Below are 18874 nucleotides of genomic sequence, written 5' to 3' on the forward strand. Positions count from 1 at the left end.
TTGACGCTAATCGGATACATAAATAATATATTCTTTCATGCATTGGATTATTCATTTCATATTGTTTTATACTTGTTGAATTTATTTTTAAGGCTACCTTCACCATAAGCGTAAAAAATATCTCGCTTGCACTCTGGCGAAATGATTACGTCGATATCGCCGCCATATTAGACGTGGCAAAGTGCCATTCTTCCATAGTGGTGGTCCCCTAGTCTTTGACAAAATTGAATTGAATTGCATTGCATCCCTTTATTGTCCTTATACAAGTACAATGAGATTTAAAGCTTCGAGATGAAGTGCACACATAAATAAGAAAGAAAAAAATGTATATGTACCACAAAAATGAAGTAAGGTAAAAGGGAATAACGTTGTTAGTGTTTAATATAAAGCAAACTAGGACCCAATTTAATATCTCAATAGATCTTTCTAATACTAAAATTAATTTTTAGAAACACTGCAGTGTACATTTTCAAAGTAATCACCCGTTCAATTCTCTCCTTCGGAACTTTTTGGAGTCAGGTGTTTTAAAACTAAAAACATAGATAAAAATAAAAATCGATTACTATAGTATGTGAAAGAAACTATTCTTCAACCCTAGAATATGTGTAGTATAGTAGTAAATGAATGACTCCTCTAAAACGGTAGGTTAAACCTTCCTCAGTGAATGCGGCCGAGCGCGTGTACTATCCTAACTGGTCGATAGAGGGAGAAGTTGCGCTTTGACGTCTGGGCGCGCATTTGACACACGAGTGGGCCAGTTCCACTGAATGCGTCGAGCGCAGTGTTGAGCTCGACCTCGCCGGCGACTCCACCACAAATCGTCCGCCCAAAGAGGAGGCTGCCCGGGCCTCCGAGATCGACACGCTCTCTCTGGCAACTCCCGGTAGCGGCGCTCAACAAGGCGCGCGTCGACCGGCCAGGACTAGGCCAGATCTCGGCAAGAAGCAAGGACATTAAGAAGGTTTGTACCATTCCAGGTGGCTGATGTTTCCTCCTTGGCTAATTAGCTTGTCTGTGCGGGATGATAGTGACGTCAAGACGACTCAGATCGGGGTTATCTACATTTGGAAACAGCAGAGAGCAATGGCGCCTGCACATCCACTTTGCATTTTCCATCCACTAAACGCGTTTGGGAAGAAATTCTGTCACAGAATGACGATAGCTAACTTCCACTTGCTAACTGTCCGCGCAGCGTGCGCTCATTGTAGGGTCTTTTCTTCCTTAATCCACGATTCAATGTTATGTACAAAATGCGTGGTTAAGCGTGTTTAAAAAAATAATATTTTTCTCTCTACAATTACTATACCATTTGATAAGCGGAATATTAGTAGCCGAGGAGAAGCAGATGCTACTAGATACACGACTTGGTATCGACCGGCAGCTGGCGTTTTTCAATGGTTGCTAAAAGGAGAGGATGTGAGCAAATGGTGACCCATCGTCTGTCTGCCCCACCCAAACTGCACACATAACCTGATCTGATCGGTACTGGTGGTCCCCCTCTCATCTTGCTGGTTTGATGGTCTTGTTACTGGCTGTGCACCACATTTGCAAGGTGCCTTTGTGCTGCTGGGAATTTGGAACTGTACACTGAAGTAGATTTTTCTGGTCTCGGATTAAGAATTTTGCTGCCGTACCTTGAAAACTTAAATGTCATGTTAGTACGTGTTTTATATCACGCTATATTGTGATATGCTTAGCATTTGCATGTGACAAGTTCATGTTGAAAATGAGTTATCGTGCTTAAAACGTAGGAAATGTTGTGAAGACTGATAAGTTTGACCTCCACATTCGTCCTAAGAAAATCAAGACATTCCTTACCGTAATGATCACCAGTAGATTCTTTCTATATTCTTTTAAAATCTTTGTGACCAATTTTAATCTATAATTTAACGCTACCTTATTTGGATTTTCCCCCCTGTAATATTTCAATTTTACATTGACTTCTCGCAATTTCCTGTGGCACACCTGACCATTGTCTGATGCACAAATTACAAAAAAACAAGTCCCAAACATAATAGCAATTATTTATTATTATTGTTATAACAACTTTTCTCATTTCACGTTTAAGGGCGAATATTTTTGACTCGGACAGGTAGTTGAGGACCTCCGTTATAGAACACTAGCCCGTGTGTAACTGAGAATGTTTCCCTTTCAGATTTTAATAGCATCCATAGCTTTCTTTTGTATTCATTGGCCTGAAATGGTTGATGTGGTTTTCCATTTTTTATCAAGATGGAGTAATGAAAGCTATAAAGCCATAGAGAAGGTGAGAGGAAGATAGAATCCAAGCAAGCATGCTAGAGGCAGATACGGACGCAGGCGGCACGTCTATGACGGGGGACGGTGCGGCCGGGATGGAGAACGCAGACCTGAGTTCCGAGGTGGTGCGCCTTACTCTCGAGCTCCAGGAGGCCACCGAGGAAAAGCTACAGGCCGCTCGCTACGGCCTGGTGGTCTTGGAGGAGAGTTCGGCTCTCAAGATCAGAAATCAGCAACTGGAAGAGGAGCATGAAACCCTGAAATCTGAACTGCAGCAGCTTAAAGAGGTAGAAACACACAACGTCTTTTTTTTTTTTTTTTTACAAGAAAGATATCTTTTCTTTACCTTTGGGACACACGTTCTCTACTCCCTGCCATGACAAGTAGTAATCTGTTTATAAAATGCTATGTTTGAATAAGAGGTGTCTAAATTGTCAAACATTCAACTTGTCAGCATTTCTCTCCTTGGTAATGGAAAACGCACGCCCAGATTAAATACTGCATTGTCATTTTCTGAAATGCCGCGTTGAGCTCCATTGCGAAGAAACACTATATCATCATTTACAAGAATCTGTTGTTTCATTGTTCTGCCCAATTCTAACAGATTATTCTAACATTAAACTAGAGTTGAACGTTGTAACAATTTATCTTCCATGACTATGATAAACAGTAATCCCTCGATTATCGCGGTTAATTTACACCAAACGTGGCCGTGCCGCAATAAAGAAAAAACTACAAAGTAGGGTCACCACATTTAACTTTTTTTTCTAGTTCTAGTAGCAAGTGGAGGACAGTGGAGTGGCTTCTCATTTTTATGAACTTACAAAAATATTTAATTACAAAAAAAGAAGCATAACATTAAGATCTACATTAGAAAATGTGCCCTGTCACCCAAAAAATATGCAAATACAGTGGTGCCTCGACTTATGAAATTAATTCCTCCCAGAAGTGGTTTTGTAACATGAATTTTTCCCACGTTGAGTCGCATTTCACATGTAAAGGGGTCTAATCCATTTTAAGGTTCACAAGACTTACTCCTTAAAGCCTTTTCAAAGGATACAACTATGCCAATTGTGTATGGAATGTGTAAGAGGCAATAAAAGAGAAGAACATTATGTATTAAGCCATTAAAATGAATAATACTTTTTCCATTGATGGGATCGGGCGAGTGCTCAACAAAGAGAAGTTTGTGATGGGCTTTAAGAACTTCAAATGATGATATTGTTGGGTGAAATTTCGATCCTGCGACAATTGGCTTTGACAACTTTTCCTAATTTTACTAAAATGCCCAAAAACACACATACATCATCAAACTGGGCGATGGCACAACTCGTGAACATTTTGGTAACAGAGCCTGCTTTTTTTTGTTCACTCGCATGGGAATAACTCTTTTGGGTCTCGTGATAAAAAAACATAATTTTTGAGATTTTGCTTAATTTAATTTCTGGTTATCAAAAAAAAAATACAGAAGGCTAAAGTGTGTTGGCTTGGCGGAACTTTTAACAAAATTGCAAGGCTTCGAACATTTTGTTGTCAATCGGCAACATTACATAACCACACCGCAATTTTAATTTATAAGCACACGTATCAAGTACTGCTATTGTTTCAGCTTCAGTAACTGATAGGTTTTGTGTTATGATTACTACTTATGGCCAAATAGCCTTATGCTGTCAATGTGATATTTGATATTTTTAATAGGTGCTTTTAGTAGGTGAAAATTATGTATCATCGCTTCTTTGTCCTGAGGGTATATGCACATTCTTAAAAAGTCAACATGTAGGCCTGAGTTTAAGACTCCAGGCTAATAACTTTTTTTTTTTATTAAGTGCCGAATGCATGCTAAGTATTTTACTGGCAGAAGAGGAACATTTACGGTAGTATATACTGTATATAGAGTAGTATATAAAAGAAGTGGAAACTATCTTTACAAATCATATTAAAACAACAAAAATATTGAATAATATTGAGCCTTAATGACCTAATCTGTGCCATTGTGAGGAATAAATGAGGTTTTAATTCCATAGATGTCTGTCATAATACTGTGTTGTGTAACTATTCTTCTTCTGGTTGTTTTGAACCTTAGCTCTGCTCACATTGCTCAAATATTCTCCTTTTGTTTGTTCAAAGGCGTTTGCCGATTCCGTGAGTAGCCAAAAGCGTGCAGCCGCTGACGGAGAATGCCGGGAGGAGAACCTGCTGCAGGAGACGGCGTCTAAGGAGGCTGCCATGGCAACCCGCTTGGAAGAAGTCCAGGGAGAACTAAAGCAAGCTCGACTTGCTTTAGGCAATGCTCACGCTGACATTGACAGGCTTGGGGTTGTCTCAACTCAACTAAAGAAGGTAGTGGTCACAGAAATAAGAAATATACTTTTTTTTATGAATTTGGCTTTTGTGGAAGTCGTTTGAGCGTGGCTTGTATTTCGCAGGACTGCGAGTTGTTGGAGGCAGAAAAAGAACACCTGAGGGATGAGATGAAGGAGTTTAAAGTGCGTGAGCTGCGCCAATTGCAGGACAATAGTGAGCTGGAAGAAGAGAATACATCTCTTCAAAAACAAGTGTCTGTCCTCAAGGAAAATCAGGTCAGGTATCCCCTGGGTATACATTTCAAAAACATTAGTCTGTATACCAACAGATAAAAAAATATAGATGACTTTGTTGCCCTTATTCAATTTTTTTTTCCACACAACCATTTTAATCGGATTTTTCAAAACAGTTGTTCTTTGAGAGAGAAATGACGCGACTTTAGTGTTTTGTCAGGATGAGAGGAATCAGATATTGGATTTTTTTGGCTTATGCTGTTGAGTGGTTGATTGATGAACCTATAATGGAAAAATTACATTGGGGAACATTTTTTTTCGTGATTTGTCTGCCAGCTGTTTTAAACTAATCATTGGGTGTGGAGTCTTAAACTGAGGTTATATTTAAAACAGGTGTGCCTTGTGACTACTGTAAATTATTTTTACTTTTAGATAATTGCCAAGTCCTACTATTATATATTTACAAAGAATTTGCTCAGTATCTAAGTGTGTAGCAAAATAATAGGCTTATAGTTGGAACATTTCAGTAGTTATTGAATACAAGCAGAATGAAAATCAACACAAATAGTCATTACTAGTTAAAAAGCCCAGTGTTATCCTACTATTGCTTGATTATCGTTGCCTTACTACACTGACTTTGTGCAGTCCTGCATAATTGTAAAGCAAAACTACTCGGCTGATTTCATGTTTTTCTGCTCAGCCATACATTGTTTGTTGACACAACTTCCCTAGTAGCGGAATACTTGTAGTACATTTAGGACACCGGACAGACCAGTTGTTGGCTGAGAGTTACTTCTAATCTGGAACAAACGGTGTACATGTTCAGCTATTTTGTGCTTAATATCGATTGTAATCATACACCTTTTCTTCGCACTACCCTTCATTGCACCGGCTTGCTTTGGGTCCATTGTGTTTCCCTTAATACTGCACTGACTAATGCCACACACACAAAAAAAAACTGAAAAAATGCAACGCTCCCAGTGCTCGTAGAGATCTTTGCGCGAAGGAGATGCAGGAAGTGAGGCAGTGCGGTGAAATCATAAAGCAACCTCTAGAAGCCTGGCCAAATGGGTGTCTCAAATGCTCGTATCTCAAAATTTTAGTTGTATCTCAAGGTAAACATTTGCTCGAATTTTACTCGTATCTCAAATTCCTCGTATGTCGGGGCACTCCTTTGTATTACTGTATTATTATCTTAGTTTTTTTTAGGAAATTAACATTTTGAATTGTAAATTAGAAATTAGAAGTTTTCTGCTGTCTGAAGTTTATAGGTTAAGATATGCTTTATCTTCACGTTAAATACTCTTGTACTAAAGCCCAATTTGATTTCAGGTGGAGTTTGAATCGCTAAAACATGACATGAACCAAAAGAATGAGGAACAAGAGGAGCTGCGAAGTCAGATGGAAGAGGCCGCGAGGCTTCGGGAGATTGCAGAGCATCAGTTGGATGAGGTCTTGGAGTCGTTGAAAGAGGAAAGAGAGCAGAAAAACAGTCTCCGTCGGGAACTTTCTGCTTTGACCCTCAACCCCTTTGACTCTGTTGGCAACCTGGAACTTCACTTGGACCAGTTGGATGACGGACAAGAGGAGAGCCGGACGGCAGAGGGAGAAGTTCAGGCAAATGACCAAGATGGAGGCATTAAAAGCCGCAATGATCCCACTCTTCCTGCTAACGGGAGCTCCAAAAGCAATGGCGTGGTGCAACGTTACACCACTCCACGCAACAGTGACATATTTCTGCGCGCTCCAGCTTCTGGGCTTGTGTCTGACCTCTTAAGTGAGCTCCACTTTTCAGATAGCCAAAAACTTAAGCAACAACTTCTACAGGTATGAATTCAGAGACTTCCATTTTTATGTTTTAATCGCCACGTGTCGTATGGTAATGACCGTAATTTTTGGACAGTATTGACTACTTTTTCCCTCATTTTGAACTCTCCGGTTTATAGTGTAGTCCAGTTTATCGATGGATTTTTACAGGCTAATGCGGTGCATGTCTTCTGGTGTAAACAACAGCGGGTTTATTGTCCCGTGCAGCTTATCTATAAGCCAATGGTTTTTTTTGTGACATTTAGTGGGTGCCGATTGTAGTTTGATCCACCTAATAATTCAGAAATCATGGTAATTGGATGCCAGTCTTAAGAAAAACAAAATAACTCCTTTTATGTTCCCACAGCACAATTATTCTTACTTCTACCTCCTCCACATATCTGACTGGTTCAAACACATTCTTCAAATTGAACGCCGAATAATAAGTTTAAACAGAAGCCGCTGACAAACTAAGCGCCCAAGCCATGTGTCTTGTAAGAGTTATGTTCAATTTGTCACATGCTACAATTGTGTTTTGCCAGTGCACTTACTTATACATTTAAAGCAGACATGAAAATGCCACTCACTTTTAATCGTTAAACATTGTAGGCTCTCTTCACCAAAAGATATCTTCATAACAAGATTTGCCAGATGGCTATTCACTAGGAAAATAACTGCACACCCAATGCAAGAATATGAAGTTCTGACCATATACTTAAGGATGACAGTTCTTTTCTTTACTCAATTATCATGATATCTTTTTTTAATAAAGAATATGGGCTACTATATGTAAGCCAGTTATGAAGGTTCATTCTCATTATGATTTAAAATAATGTAGTAAATAAATAGCACCTTAGCACATATAGTTTGTTGTATATTTTTGTATCCACAAGGTCAAAACGATAAATACATTAAAAATTGTAATTGTTACACGAATACATTACATTCAAGATATCCAATAAAAGGCACATCAAAATTGTATAAACTTAAAATTTACAATGTACTTGTAAGAGGCAGAATACTATTTATATTTTTCACAGTATGTTAACCTGGAATAAAAATATTGCAATATCACAATATTAAAATTAGAAATGTATCTGTTGAAAAACTTTATTCCCAAATCAAAATGTATTTTATTTTTAAGCACATATGACATATTTGGTGCAGCAAAACACAATTTCCATACAACTTTAAAAATTAAGCAATATATATTACAATTCTTAAACCACAATTTTACATCAGTAGGGAGCTACAATAGAATTTAAACAGTACTTATCAGAACGTGCCACGGCTCAGCACTTCTACTTCAAAAGTACCAGTGCCCCTTGTTAAGTTGAGTTTGCAATCAGTCGATCCTGTTCCAGGCTTTTGAGTGCTTCAAATATATCTCGACACTGGCAAATTTCTACAGTAACTGATACCTTGCTTTTTAAAACATTGGTATACCTTTAAACCTGTAATTGGTATAATGCGTTCCTTCTAGTAATGGCTATCACGCAGTCATAATATTGTTGTTGCTTGGTGTAATATTTTGCTTCGCACTAAAATGAAAGGTTTCCGCTATGAAATATAATGCCCAATTAAGCAGAATGTGATCTAAATGGAGGAGTGCATCTTTATATGTAAGTGACAGGAAAAATGTCCTTCCTGCATTAGACCACATCCGCTGTACACCAGCAAAAAAAAAGAAAGCAAGAACAAGTTTGTTGCAATTATCAACTAGCGCCACACATACTGTCTGTCATGTCCAGAAATAATGCAGTACACAAAGATTAATTTATGCTCAAAACCATTGAGGAGGTAGAGAGTTACTACCTCCCTGAGCTCGAGGAAATCTATCTTTAATGAAGCATTTCAATTGGGGGTTGGGTGAACAACACCAAACCGGCAGATGTTCTTAGTGCAGGCCTGAATGGGGTCAGGCACAGTTTCACATTAAAAATGCATGCAAGTGCAAAGGTGGTAAAGTGTGTCACACGTAAGCCTTCTATTTGGTCTCGTCAAAATTAATTACTACTGGTTTCCGCTTAGAACTCACCTTTTGAATGAATTGCCGGAGTGCAAGCTTTGTCTGTTTGTCTTTAAAACATTCATGCCTCGCAATGAAAACACTATTTTCAGTTTGAATATGTGATATTCATACTTTTTTGTGTTTGGCATACACAGGCTGAAAGAGAAAAGTCGAGTCTCATCAGCAAGGTGGAAGAATTGCAGATGCAGCTGGTGATGTCCAAGCAAGTGGTGAGTCAGCACGAGGACAAAGTGGGATCTCTCATGCAACAGCTAGAGGCTGTGAAGAACAGCCAACAGCAAAACCACGAGGTAGATGAGGACGAGGCCAAGAACGCAGACGGCGCCGACGCCGTCTTTGACTATGAGGTTGACACGAAGAGCAAAGAAGTGCTGGAGGCACGTATGCGAGCAGCTAGCGAAGAGCTTCTGAAACTGCGCGATGAATTGTCTCAGGCGGGCACTCGGTACAACACCCTCGAACAAAGATACAAACAGGAGAAGGATCGATGGCGATCGGAGGCGCAGGAACTGGCCGATAAGATCCGCCAATGCATCAAGTCCAGCAGGCAAGACCAGGAGAGGATCAGTGAATTGGAAATTGAGATCGGAGCCACGCGCAAAGTGGCCAGCGATTCTGAAGGGCATCTCAGCGTGGCTCAAGAAGAGCTGCTGGCCTTTTCTGAGGAATTGTCCAACCTCTATCACCACATCTGTGTGTGCAACAACCTGACACCCAAACGGGTCACCTTAGACTATTACCGTGAGTGTGGCAGAGCGGGCGCTAGAAGACCGCTTCACATCTCCACCCCGCCAAACTCCCAGAAGAAACCACGAGCCAACGACACGTTCAACTCCAAAGCTGCGGCTTTGCAGTTCATGGGAGAGGTGGACAGCGCAGGATCCTCTGTAGACTCCCCCAGTTGCCCGGGTTCCCCCAACCTGGATTTCAGGGACCCATCCAATGTCCGCAACTTGGTTGCGGTTATCAGATGCCAGATCAAACACCTCCGGGTAAGTTGGCCATTATCAAAGCACACCAGGGGTGGGTCGATATATATCGGTATATTTGCTCTCGGTGAATTAACAGACCTGTCAACTTATACGTTTTTCCCATATTTTATAAGTTATTGGATCATTTCAAATTGTATACGCTGTATAACAACTTTTGTACAGCATTTTTTCCTAAATATGTTTTTAGTAAAACCAATCTCGTTTTACCTAATTTCGTCTCTAATCCGGATCATCTCAGTCACTGGTAGGATACAAATACGTCATGGTCGACTGCTAATATTGTCATGCTTTAAGCATGATATCCCCAAGTCGGCCTTTTCACTATATACATATAGAGTGTCAGCATGCAATGTACCCAGACAGCCATGCTGTCAGTGTAATACAACAACATTTACAGAAATTTTAACTTAGTGTATAGTAATTGGGCACCCCAACTTTTAAGTCCGGGTGAGTATGTGCCGCGTTGCATTTGTACGTTTTTTGTTGTTATTTTTTATCGCTTAACAAGGGGAATTGCAATCATTCATAAGGAGAGCAATGGCCGAGGTTGACAGGTATGTAAGTACAATAGAATACAATGTTTCACCGCCATTGTCTTCCGATTTTGAAACACATTCTCTGGGAAAGCAGGGCTTTTATTTTGAGTGAAAGTGGTTGCACCCACATCAGTGGCCTACTGCTAATGCTCAGCTCAGACTGTTAAATAGAGCTGAGTAGCTTGTGTGTGCGCAAATCCAATTCCGTGTTGACACGTGCCTCTGTGGGTTTGAATGGAATGGATTACCGAGGATAACCGTGGATGGGGTTTTGACTGGATATTGAAGGTTCCTCCAAATCAGCGGTCTCCAAACCGGTTGTCAGAGAGCTGCAGTTTGCTCCGGGTTTTGTTACAACCCATTCAGCACAGAACATTTACCCAATGAGGTTTCTGCTAAAACATGAAGTACCTAGCTGCAATCATTGTGAGACACCAGATAGGTGAAAAACTGTTGCCATTGTTTGGTTGGATTGAAATCCTCCACCCACTGTGGCCCTTTGTTGGATAGTTTGGAGACTGCTGTTCTGAATATATTTTTCCAAATTCAAGTACACTGCACTTTTTCACAATTAAACCCATCTATGTATATTACAAAACTACCCTTTTTGAGCAGGTGGCAGTGGATCTCTGCCGTCAGCGGGGTGCTATGCCTTACTCGGGTCTAAGTAGCAGTATGGAGATGGAGAGGGATGCGGAAAGCTTGCTGGAGGAAGTACTCAAACTTAAGTCCCTCCTTAGCACCAAGAGAGAACAGATTGCTACTCTCAGAACTGTCCTCAAGGCCAACAAACAGGTAAGTTGGCTAAATGTTTTGCCTCACACAGTTTTTACAAAGTTGTGAATTTCACCAAATCCATGTTTGTAAACACTTGACTATTTGGGTGGCGGGTCTCCTTTTATGCCCGATCTGTGAATTGGACTATTTTTTAATCAACCTAGCCATATGTATAATTTTCTAAATAAGTTTTTTTTTTTTTTTTTTTTAGTATTCCAGTCTTCTTTTGCCTCATTTCAATTTTTGGAAGTCACAAAATTGAAATGAGGGGAAAAAAACGTCATAGTTGTGTGTTCATTTAGTTTGCAAAGTGTATTTGGGAGTAGTGAGTGTTAAAATCAGGTATAACTCTAGTTTGGTAAAAAGTATGTATTTCATTCATTTTCTGCGTCTCCTCATGAGGGTTGTAGGGGCTGCTGGAACCTATCCCAGTTAACTATAGGAAGGAGGTGAGGCAAACAAGTTTTCACACTCAGTAACACATAATGAAGGATTTAAGTTCAATCATCTTAGCATGCATGTTTTGGGGGATTTTGGGGGGGGGGGGGGCGCTGGAGTACCCAGAAAAAAAACATATAGGAAGGCCAAGACCTAGATTGAATAGTGAGACGGACGTATTAGCCACTATAGACTGCAATGTGAACAAAAACATCATTATATTTATTTTGAATGAAAAAAACAAAAATATTTGGATTATTTTTTTTACACAGAAAAAACAAACTACTACTGTATAAGTACTTTTGAGGCTATCCATTCTCAAGCTATTTACTTATTTTATTTGGACTCTAGCTTTTAATATCACTCTTACAGTATAGTCTCTTGTGAATCTCCTTGAGCCTCAAATGAGGGTGTACATAATACTAAAGTGCACAGTACAGTATTTTGAACAGAAGGGAATCACAGACGCTGCACAATTGGTACAAGTTCAAACCTGCCCGACAGTTGCGCGGCAATGCACAAACAGCAATAAGTATATAGATAGATACAATTTCTTGATTTCCTTTGTTGCCTCCTATTAAAATGTTATTGGTTCTTCTGTAACATTTAATTTTGTATTTGTATTTTGATGATTTCAGACTGCTGAGTTGGCTTTGTCCAATTTAAAAACCAAGTATGAAACTGAGAAGGGCATGGTTTCAGAAACCATGATGAAACTACGAAATGAACTCAAAGCATTGAAAGAAGATGCTGCCACCTTCTCTTCCCTCCGGGTCATGTTTGCAAGTCGGTAAGAGTGTATTTGTTGATTTTTTAAAAATTGAATTAGGGGCCTGGGCTTGAAGAATAATCAGACTTTACCATGTTTTTCTTGCTTAGTGGTTACTTAGCCCTGTGGTTGTTGTACAGGATTTGGCACCGCTTGTGTAATAAGCTTACGATGCTCATTACGCCTTTGTGTGGTCAAGCCACTGCTTCATGTGAAGATTACAAACCACATGTTCTGCCGTGTGCAGATTTGTCCGTCTGCGCCGGGTCACCTTAGCAAAGCAGAGGGAGAGGCCTTAAGTGAAAGATGAACTGTGTTGGAACGTACACAACATCAGTTAATAACACAATCCATAATCTATTATTTGGTTATCCTGGATATTCACTAACATTGTTATCGCCTTCAAGGTTTTGTGTTGTAGAAAATTGTGTGTTGGGTGTAACTCACACGCATCATATTTGGACCCTCTTTGCACGACACTGTTTATCTCTGTTTTATTGTGCCTAAAAGGGGATTGAAGCACTCTAAGTGGTCAAGGACAAGCTCGCTAAAAAGATGCCTTGCGCCCCCTTGTGAATGTTTAGCGCAATTGATCAGTAATACAGCTGGGATTAAGTTTTCACCATTACCGACTAGTCTCTAAAATATTTGAAATAATCAACGGTTTGTCGTTCTTAACCTATTAACATGCTAGCAGTGTTTTATTAATTACTAATCCAAACACTTGCATGTTGCACCCTTTCATCGCATGTGCGTCTCTTAGGTGCGACCAGTACGTCACCCAGCTGGATGAAATGCAGAGGCAGCTGGCAGCCGCCGAGGACGAGAAGAAGACGCTCAACTCCCTGTTGCGCATGGCCATCCAGCAGAAACTGGCCCTCACTCAGCGCTTGGAGGATATGGAGACGCCGCTGTCTCCTCACAGCTTGAACAGCAGCCCTCGCCGTTCCAGAGCCAAGGAGCTGGCAACCAAGTCGGGACGAGTGGGACGGAGTCCCCGAAACAGCCCGGCGCGCCCCAACGCGAGGAGCAGCCCGCGAGCCAGTCCCGTCCTGGGAAGCAGCGTTCCCGCTATGGCCACGCACCACCTACGAGCTCTCACTCGAAGCCTCCACACGAGCCCCGTAAGAACACCGCTCACTCCTTGCGCCCGTACGACCAAGGGGCTTCTTTCCCGGGACGCCACATTCGTTCGAAGTCGGAGCGTCAGCGACGTTTCTCATTCGGGGTCGAGCGCCGGGCGCTCCAGCTCACGCAAGAGCTCCATCAGCTCGGTCAGCGGCGAGTCCGTGGTCCAAACGAACACGAAAAAGGCAGGCCGGAGAGCGTCCATCCCCACGCGCCAAGATACCTTCATCACAACTCGTGTCGTACCCGCGTCCTCCTCCAGGCCTAAAGCATCGTTGTTCCCTGCGGGAAATCTAACACCGACTAATTCCATGCATGGTTACGCTAACGTGTCCGAAGCATGGAGTGAGCCTCAAGAAAAGCCCGATCATTCAGTGCGTAGAAAGCAAGCAGTGGCTCCCAGGTCAAAGTCTGCACGTCCATCAGGTCCGTCTCAGTCAGACGTGCTCTTGGAGCATTTAAACTCAAAATATCCAGAGACGCAGATAGCCGCGTCTGCGAATGCTAGCGATCCAGCAGGCAGGAGCAGGATGTCTGGCATCTGTAGAGAGTCCCGGCGGTCATTGGAGTTTCGCGCGAATGCCGGTAAACGATCAAGTAGCAAAGCGGAGGCGACCAATACTGCCAGAGCGCACAGCTCACAGTCAAGATCGGCTCGCAGGCGATGATGGAAAGGAGGCAGTTATCCAAATGAAAAACGATATTTTAACCAAAATATTGTAATTAAAAGAAAAACTAGGACAAGTAGATTTTAGTCACCCCAGAAAACATGTTGCATGTTCGGATTGGAGGATTTTTTTGGGGTTAATAACTGCACAATTCTTTCAGTTTTTGGAAGGCAGTATCTTCTTTGTGCATTAGATCAGATTAGATAACTTTATTCATCCCGTATTTGGGAAATAGAGAATACAGACACTGGAAAATACATTTTAGACATAAATAAATAGGTAAATAAGTTAATTAATAAATAAGCGTGTATATATGTATTTATATATGTATGTATATGTAAATATATATATGTATATGTTAATATATTTACATATGTATGTATATATATTTGTGTGTATATATATTTATATGTATGCATATGTATATTTATATATGTATGCATATGTATATATATATATATATATATATTTATGTATATATATTTATATATGTATGTATATGTATAAATACATACAAAACTGCCCTTTATTCATATACACACACATACACACACACATACACATACAACGATGCACATTTATACGTACGGTTGGTCTTAACATTCACCCATTTATTTCGTTAAAGAGCCTGACAGCTGATTATTAAGGCCGTAATGATTCACTAGTCACCTCTGCAAGTATTTTTTGACAAGGGGTAATTACTAACCGTGTGTTTTTTTGTTTGTTTGTTTTTTTGTGTTTCATCCTGTCTTTTTAGCGCTGAACCACTCCATTACTCCAAACCCTGTCTTCTTCACAAGGAAGTGCCGTCTTCATGTTGACTCCCTGGTCCCTTCCTCCCTTCCTGACTCCAGACATCGTGTTCATCCCAGATGTTCTTCCACAAAGATGGCTTTTTAAACGCGGCTCTCATCCCGCTTGCTTGCATGCAGCCTGCAGACGGATGAAGAGAGCTATGTGCTGCTTATTATTATTACTACATGAAGTCATTGACTTTGTCGTGGTTCCAACTCCCATTTGGTCTTGTTACTGACGGCCGTGTGTCGTAAGTTACCGTGGTCAGTATTTACCCTCTTTTATCACACGCCCCTCCATTCAAGCCAAAATCTCGTAGTGAGACTTTAATGTCTTTACAATCTTGCCTTTAGCTCATTCTTGTGACCCACCCAACCCTCTCACCTGATTCATGTGTTTTACACAACATTGCAGCCTTATTATGCCCTGGGTCTTTCTTCTTCATTGTTTAATTGTTAGTCACACTCTTGAAAAATGTGCATGGTCACTGCAATGTGACCTACTAACCTTTTAACTACTTGTCAGCAAAATCTGGTTTCTTGAATAGTGAGCCATAACTTCTTGTCCTCAGGTTAAAAAAAAAAAGAAAGCTTTTTAACACGTCAAGGAAAATCGTACATCTTTGTCTGATTTGCGCAAAAATCATAAATGAGCTCATGCTAAGCAAAGCTTGTTACTTACACGCTTGAAGTCTTACCAACAAGTACTTGGTAATTTGTCCAAAGCTCTGCAATTATTGTCAGGAGCATGCTTCCGCTGTTTCCTGTATTTATTCCCACTACAACAGTGTGCTTTGCACTTTTAACAGCTCGACTGTATTAGTTGCAAATATCTAATTCAACCACAAAAAGCTCACACTGATACATTTCAACTATATCTGTGACTACAGTCTTTACTGTTGGCACTTGTCAGTTCACCTATGTGATTGCCATTTAGACTTACACAAATGATGTCACTTTTGCCATTCATATCTATATGTAAAACAACAATCAACATATTTATCCCCCCTTTTTTAATCTTAGGCCCCAAACCAGTAACCAAATCACCTTCGATATAAGAGAATTAGAACAGTATGACCTATCATGAAAGTAATTTTGATTTAAAGTAGCTGTATTATTACTAAACCTCAATTGACCTAATTGAACCTGAAACAGCCTCAGAAGTTTCAATCAAACTAGTACTGCATTTTCTGCACTAAAAGGGGCACCTGCAATGAATGGACTATCTTAAAATATATTTCATATATTAGGCGCACTGGATTTTACGATTCAGCTGGGGTAGGCTCCAGCACCCCCTGCGACCCTAATGAGGATAAAGCGGTTTCAGAAAATGAGATGAGAGAATATAAAATGCTGTAGTAGTAGTAGTAATAGTGGTAGGAGTAGGGGATTGTGTTATACGTACATCCAATAGATGGAGCTGCAGTAGTATTAATCTCCTAAAACCCAGAATCTTGCAAGGCATGCATTTTTATTTTCTTCTTTGATATTTAAGCTAATTGAGACCTGATGCATGTAAAAACAAAAACAACATTTTTTACATGGTGTAGTTTCTGAGAAAAAAATGTGGCTACATCATAAGTGGACACCAAGGGCTTGTAGTCCAAAATTTAACATTGTAGTCTTTGACAACCAAAAATGTGATGTCCACACGTGGATGCCAAGCCATAGGAAGTTAATTGTAATAGTGGTTAGGAATTGTGTCATGCATCAACTTGATTGAGCATACAATGATTAACCAATATTGATATTATAAGGTGCAGTGCCAGCTTTTTAGGAAATTAAGGTATTTTAAGTTGCGTCCTAAAGTGTGGAAAATACAGTACTACCTTGCTGCCCTGAAGTAGCTAAGAATAGGATCTCCCTGTCAAAGACTTTATTTAGCGAGTATGTCACTTCCTGTGGTAGGATATTGCTAAATTATTTATTGGTTTGGTTTATTTTTATACCATTCTAAATAAACGTTCATCAGCAAAAAATGTTTGCAACTATACTGAATAAATCATAATGAATGGCAAAAATGGCACACTTTCTACAAATGATGCAGCTGATACGCATCTTTAATTTAATAATGACAAAGCAAAAGCTGAACTATAGTTACCTGGGGAAAAAAATCAACTAAAAATGCAATTATACCTAGTTAGAATTATTTTGTAATGATAATTTTAATTCAGAATATTTTAGTTTAGTTCATAATTGTTTGACATGGCCCATGACGTATTACTATGTCCAATAGTAAATGCCAAAAATGTGAGCTCAATAGTTGCAACAAAGATAAATCTTAAAGTCTTAAAGCAGTTAAACCCCTGAGGAAGGTGTACACTAAATGACATTAAAGCGACAACAGCAGATTCATAATATTGCATTTCTTCACCTGGAATCATTTTGAAATGGCCATTAAAACAAAATCAGAGTGCAAGGACCTAAATGTTTGGCCTCCAGTCAATTGGAGAGGCCACCTTTGGTTTCAAATTGTCTTTTTGTGCCTTTTGGGTGTTTTGTTTTTAGACTACTTTTTGTTCTATTTTAGCATGTCACTGGAGCTTATTGTTTTTGTCATTTCTGCCTTTTAACACTGTAAAATGAATACCACGTAATTAGTGTGATGCATTTTTTAACTACTGTACTGCTACCATTGATGCACTATGGCTAAACAATATAGGAGAATCATCAAATTCATGTTTTATGAGCACTTTCCTGATATTGTTTAAATTGGTAGAACAGGAGAGTCTGCTCTATTGAACAAAAGAGTATACTGCCACCATAGTGGGAGAAAAAGTTCAAAATCGGAGGTGACTGGTAGTAAAATACCAAATTTACAATTCGAGACGTCACATAAGTTCAAAATTATGTTAAATGAGAAATTCACAATGTTATAAAGTGGACTTGATGTCACGTGACACTTTATTCAAATGTGAAACTTCATAATATGTTAAAGTATATAATGCAATGTTTTTTTTCTCTGCTATGGCAGCAATGCACTTGTGAGCTTGCTTTTCCAGCAAAAACAAAATTGCAGTTCATCGCTAAAATTGTCACGACAAATGATAATTTGTGTCCTCCTATGTAGATGGAAACACATGAAGCAGGGGTCCTTACTATTGTTGCACTTGTAGATTTAGAATAGCATTCTTAGATGTAAATCTACACTGATTCCCCCTCACAGTGTTTAGTGAATTTTGGTCGACGAGACTTCACATGAAATGAAGGATCTGTATTTATTATATTTAGAATCAACATGGTCACAGTTGCACAAGATAAGGAGCTTCGGAGGCATTTCAGGTTTAAAGTAAAGTTTTTGCTTCCTGAAGGGGCATAATTGTAAATCATGGTGTGCAACTTGTAGTTAAAAAGTGAAAATATTTGAGGAGATTGTAATTACTTTGGGAGGTCATTCATGGATGTATGAATCCAATGAATTCAAACTAATTTAATTTTGTGAAATTGTATTTATGTGGTTTGCTTTCTGTATAAATTGCTCATATTGTGAACACATTGCTGCCCAGGTTTATATTTGTATGCCAGTTCCTTTCATTCTCCTGAAAACCTAAATAAATCGCACCAACAGTGTATATCTAGTGGATTTTTTTGTGGAAAAGGTATCCCTTTTTGTAACCCTTAAACCGTAAAAAAAAAACACTAAAAATAATGTCATAAAATAATGAGGTTGTTTTCATAGCCACCCAATCGCTGGGCACAAGGAGACAAACAAATTCCTGCTCACACTCATACCTAGAGGCAATTTAGAGTGTCCAATCAGCCTACCATGCATGTCTTTGGAATGTGGGGAAAAAAACAGAGTACCTAGAGAAACCCCACGCAGGCCTGGGTAGAACATGCAAACTCCACTCAGGTGGACTGATCTGGATTTGAACCCAAGCCCTCCGTGTGAGCAGTGCGCTAACCATTCACCCACTGGGCCACCTTGTTTTCATATTACATACTTTAATCCTGGTGATACATTTCACATTTTAGTTTGATGATCATTAAAGAATGCTGAATTTCAAACCTCAACAGGTTTCACGTTATATACTATAAAGTCGAGTGCTAAATATACTACAATTCACTCATCTTTAGAGGAAGATTATAAACTGTAGGCGCATTTTTATATTTTTTCCATCCTGGCACTCAGGGGAGA

The 18874-nt window shown here is 39.7% G+C and overlaps 1 protein-coding gene across 1 annotated transcript; it reads left to right on the forward strand.

Moving 5' to 3' along the window:
- The first annotated feature begins 1530 nt into the window (after positions 1–1530).
- On the forward strand, positions 1531–18306 carry LOC144200095 (protein bicaudal D homolog 2). The gene is made up of 10 exons (XM_077721998.1): positions 1531–1552; positions 2233–2546; positions 4387–4599; positions 4686–4838; positions 6129–6623; positions 8769–9626; positions 10778–10957; positions 12016–12167; positions 12910–13270; positions 14700–18306. The coding sequence occupies exons 2-10, from the start codon at positions 2295–2297 to the stop codon at positions 14703–14705; spliced, it is 2670 nt and encodes an 889-aa protein (XP_077578124.1). The 5' UTR covers positions 1531–1552; positions 2233–2294; the 3' UTR covers positions 14706–18306.
- The last annotated feature ends 568 nt before the right edge of the window (positions 18307–18874 follow it).

This window comes from Stigmatopora nigra, chromosome 1 (assembly GCF_051989575.1).
Source record: "Stigmatopora nigra isolate UIUO_SnigA chromosome 1, RoL_Snig_1.1, whole genome shotgun sequence".
Classification (NCBI taxonomy): Eukaryota; Metazoa; Chordata; class Actinopteri; order Syngnathiformes; family Syngnathidae; genus Stigmatopora; species Stigmatopora nigra.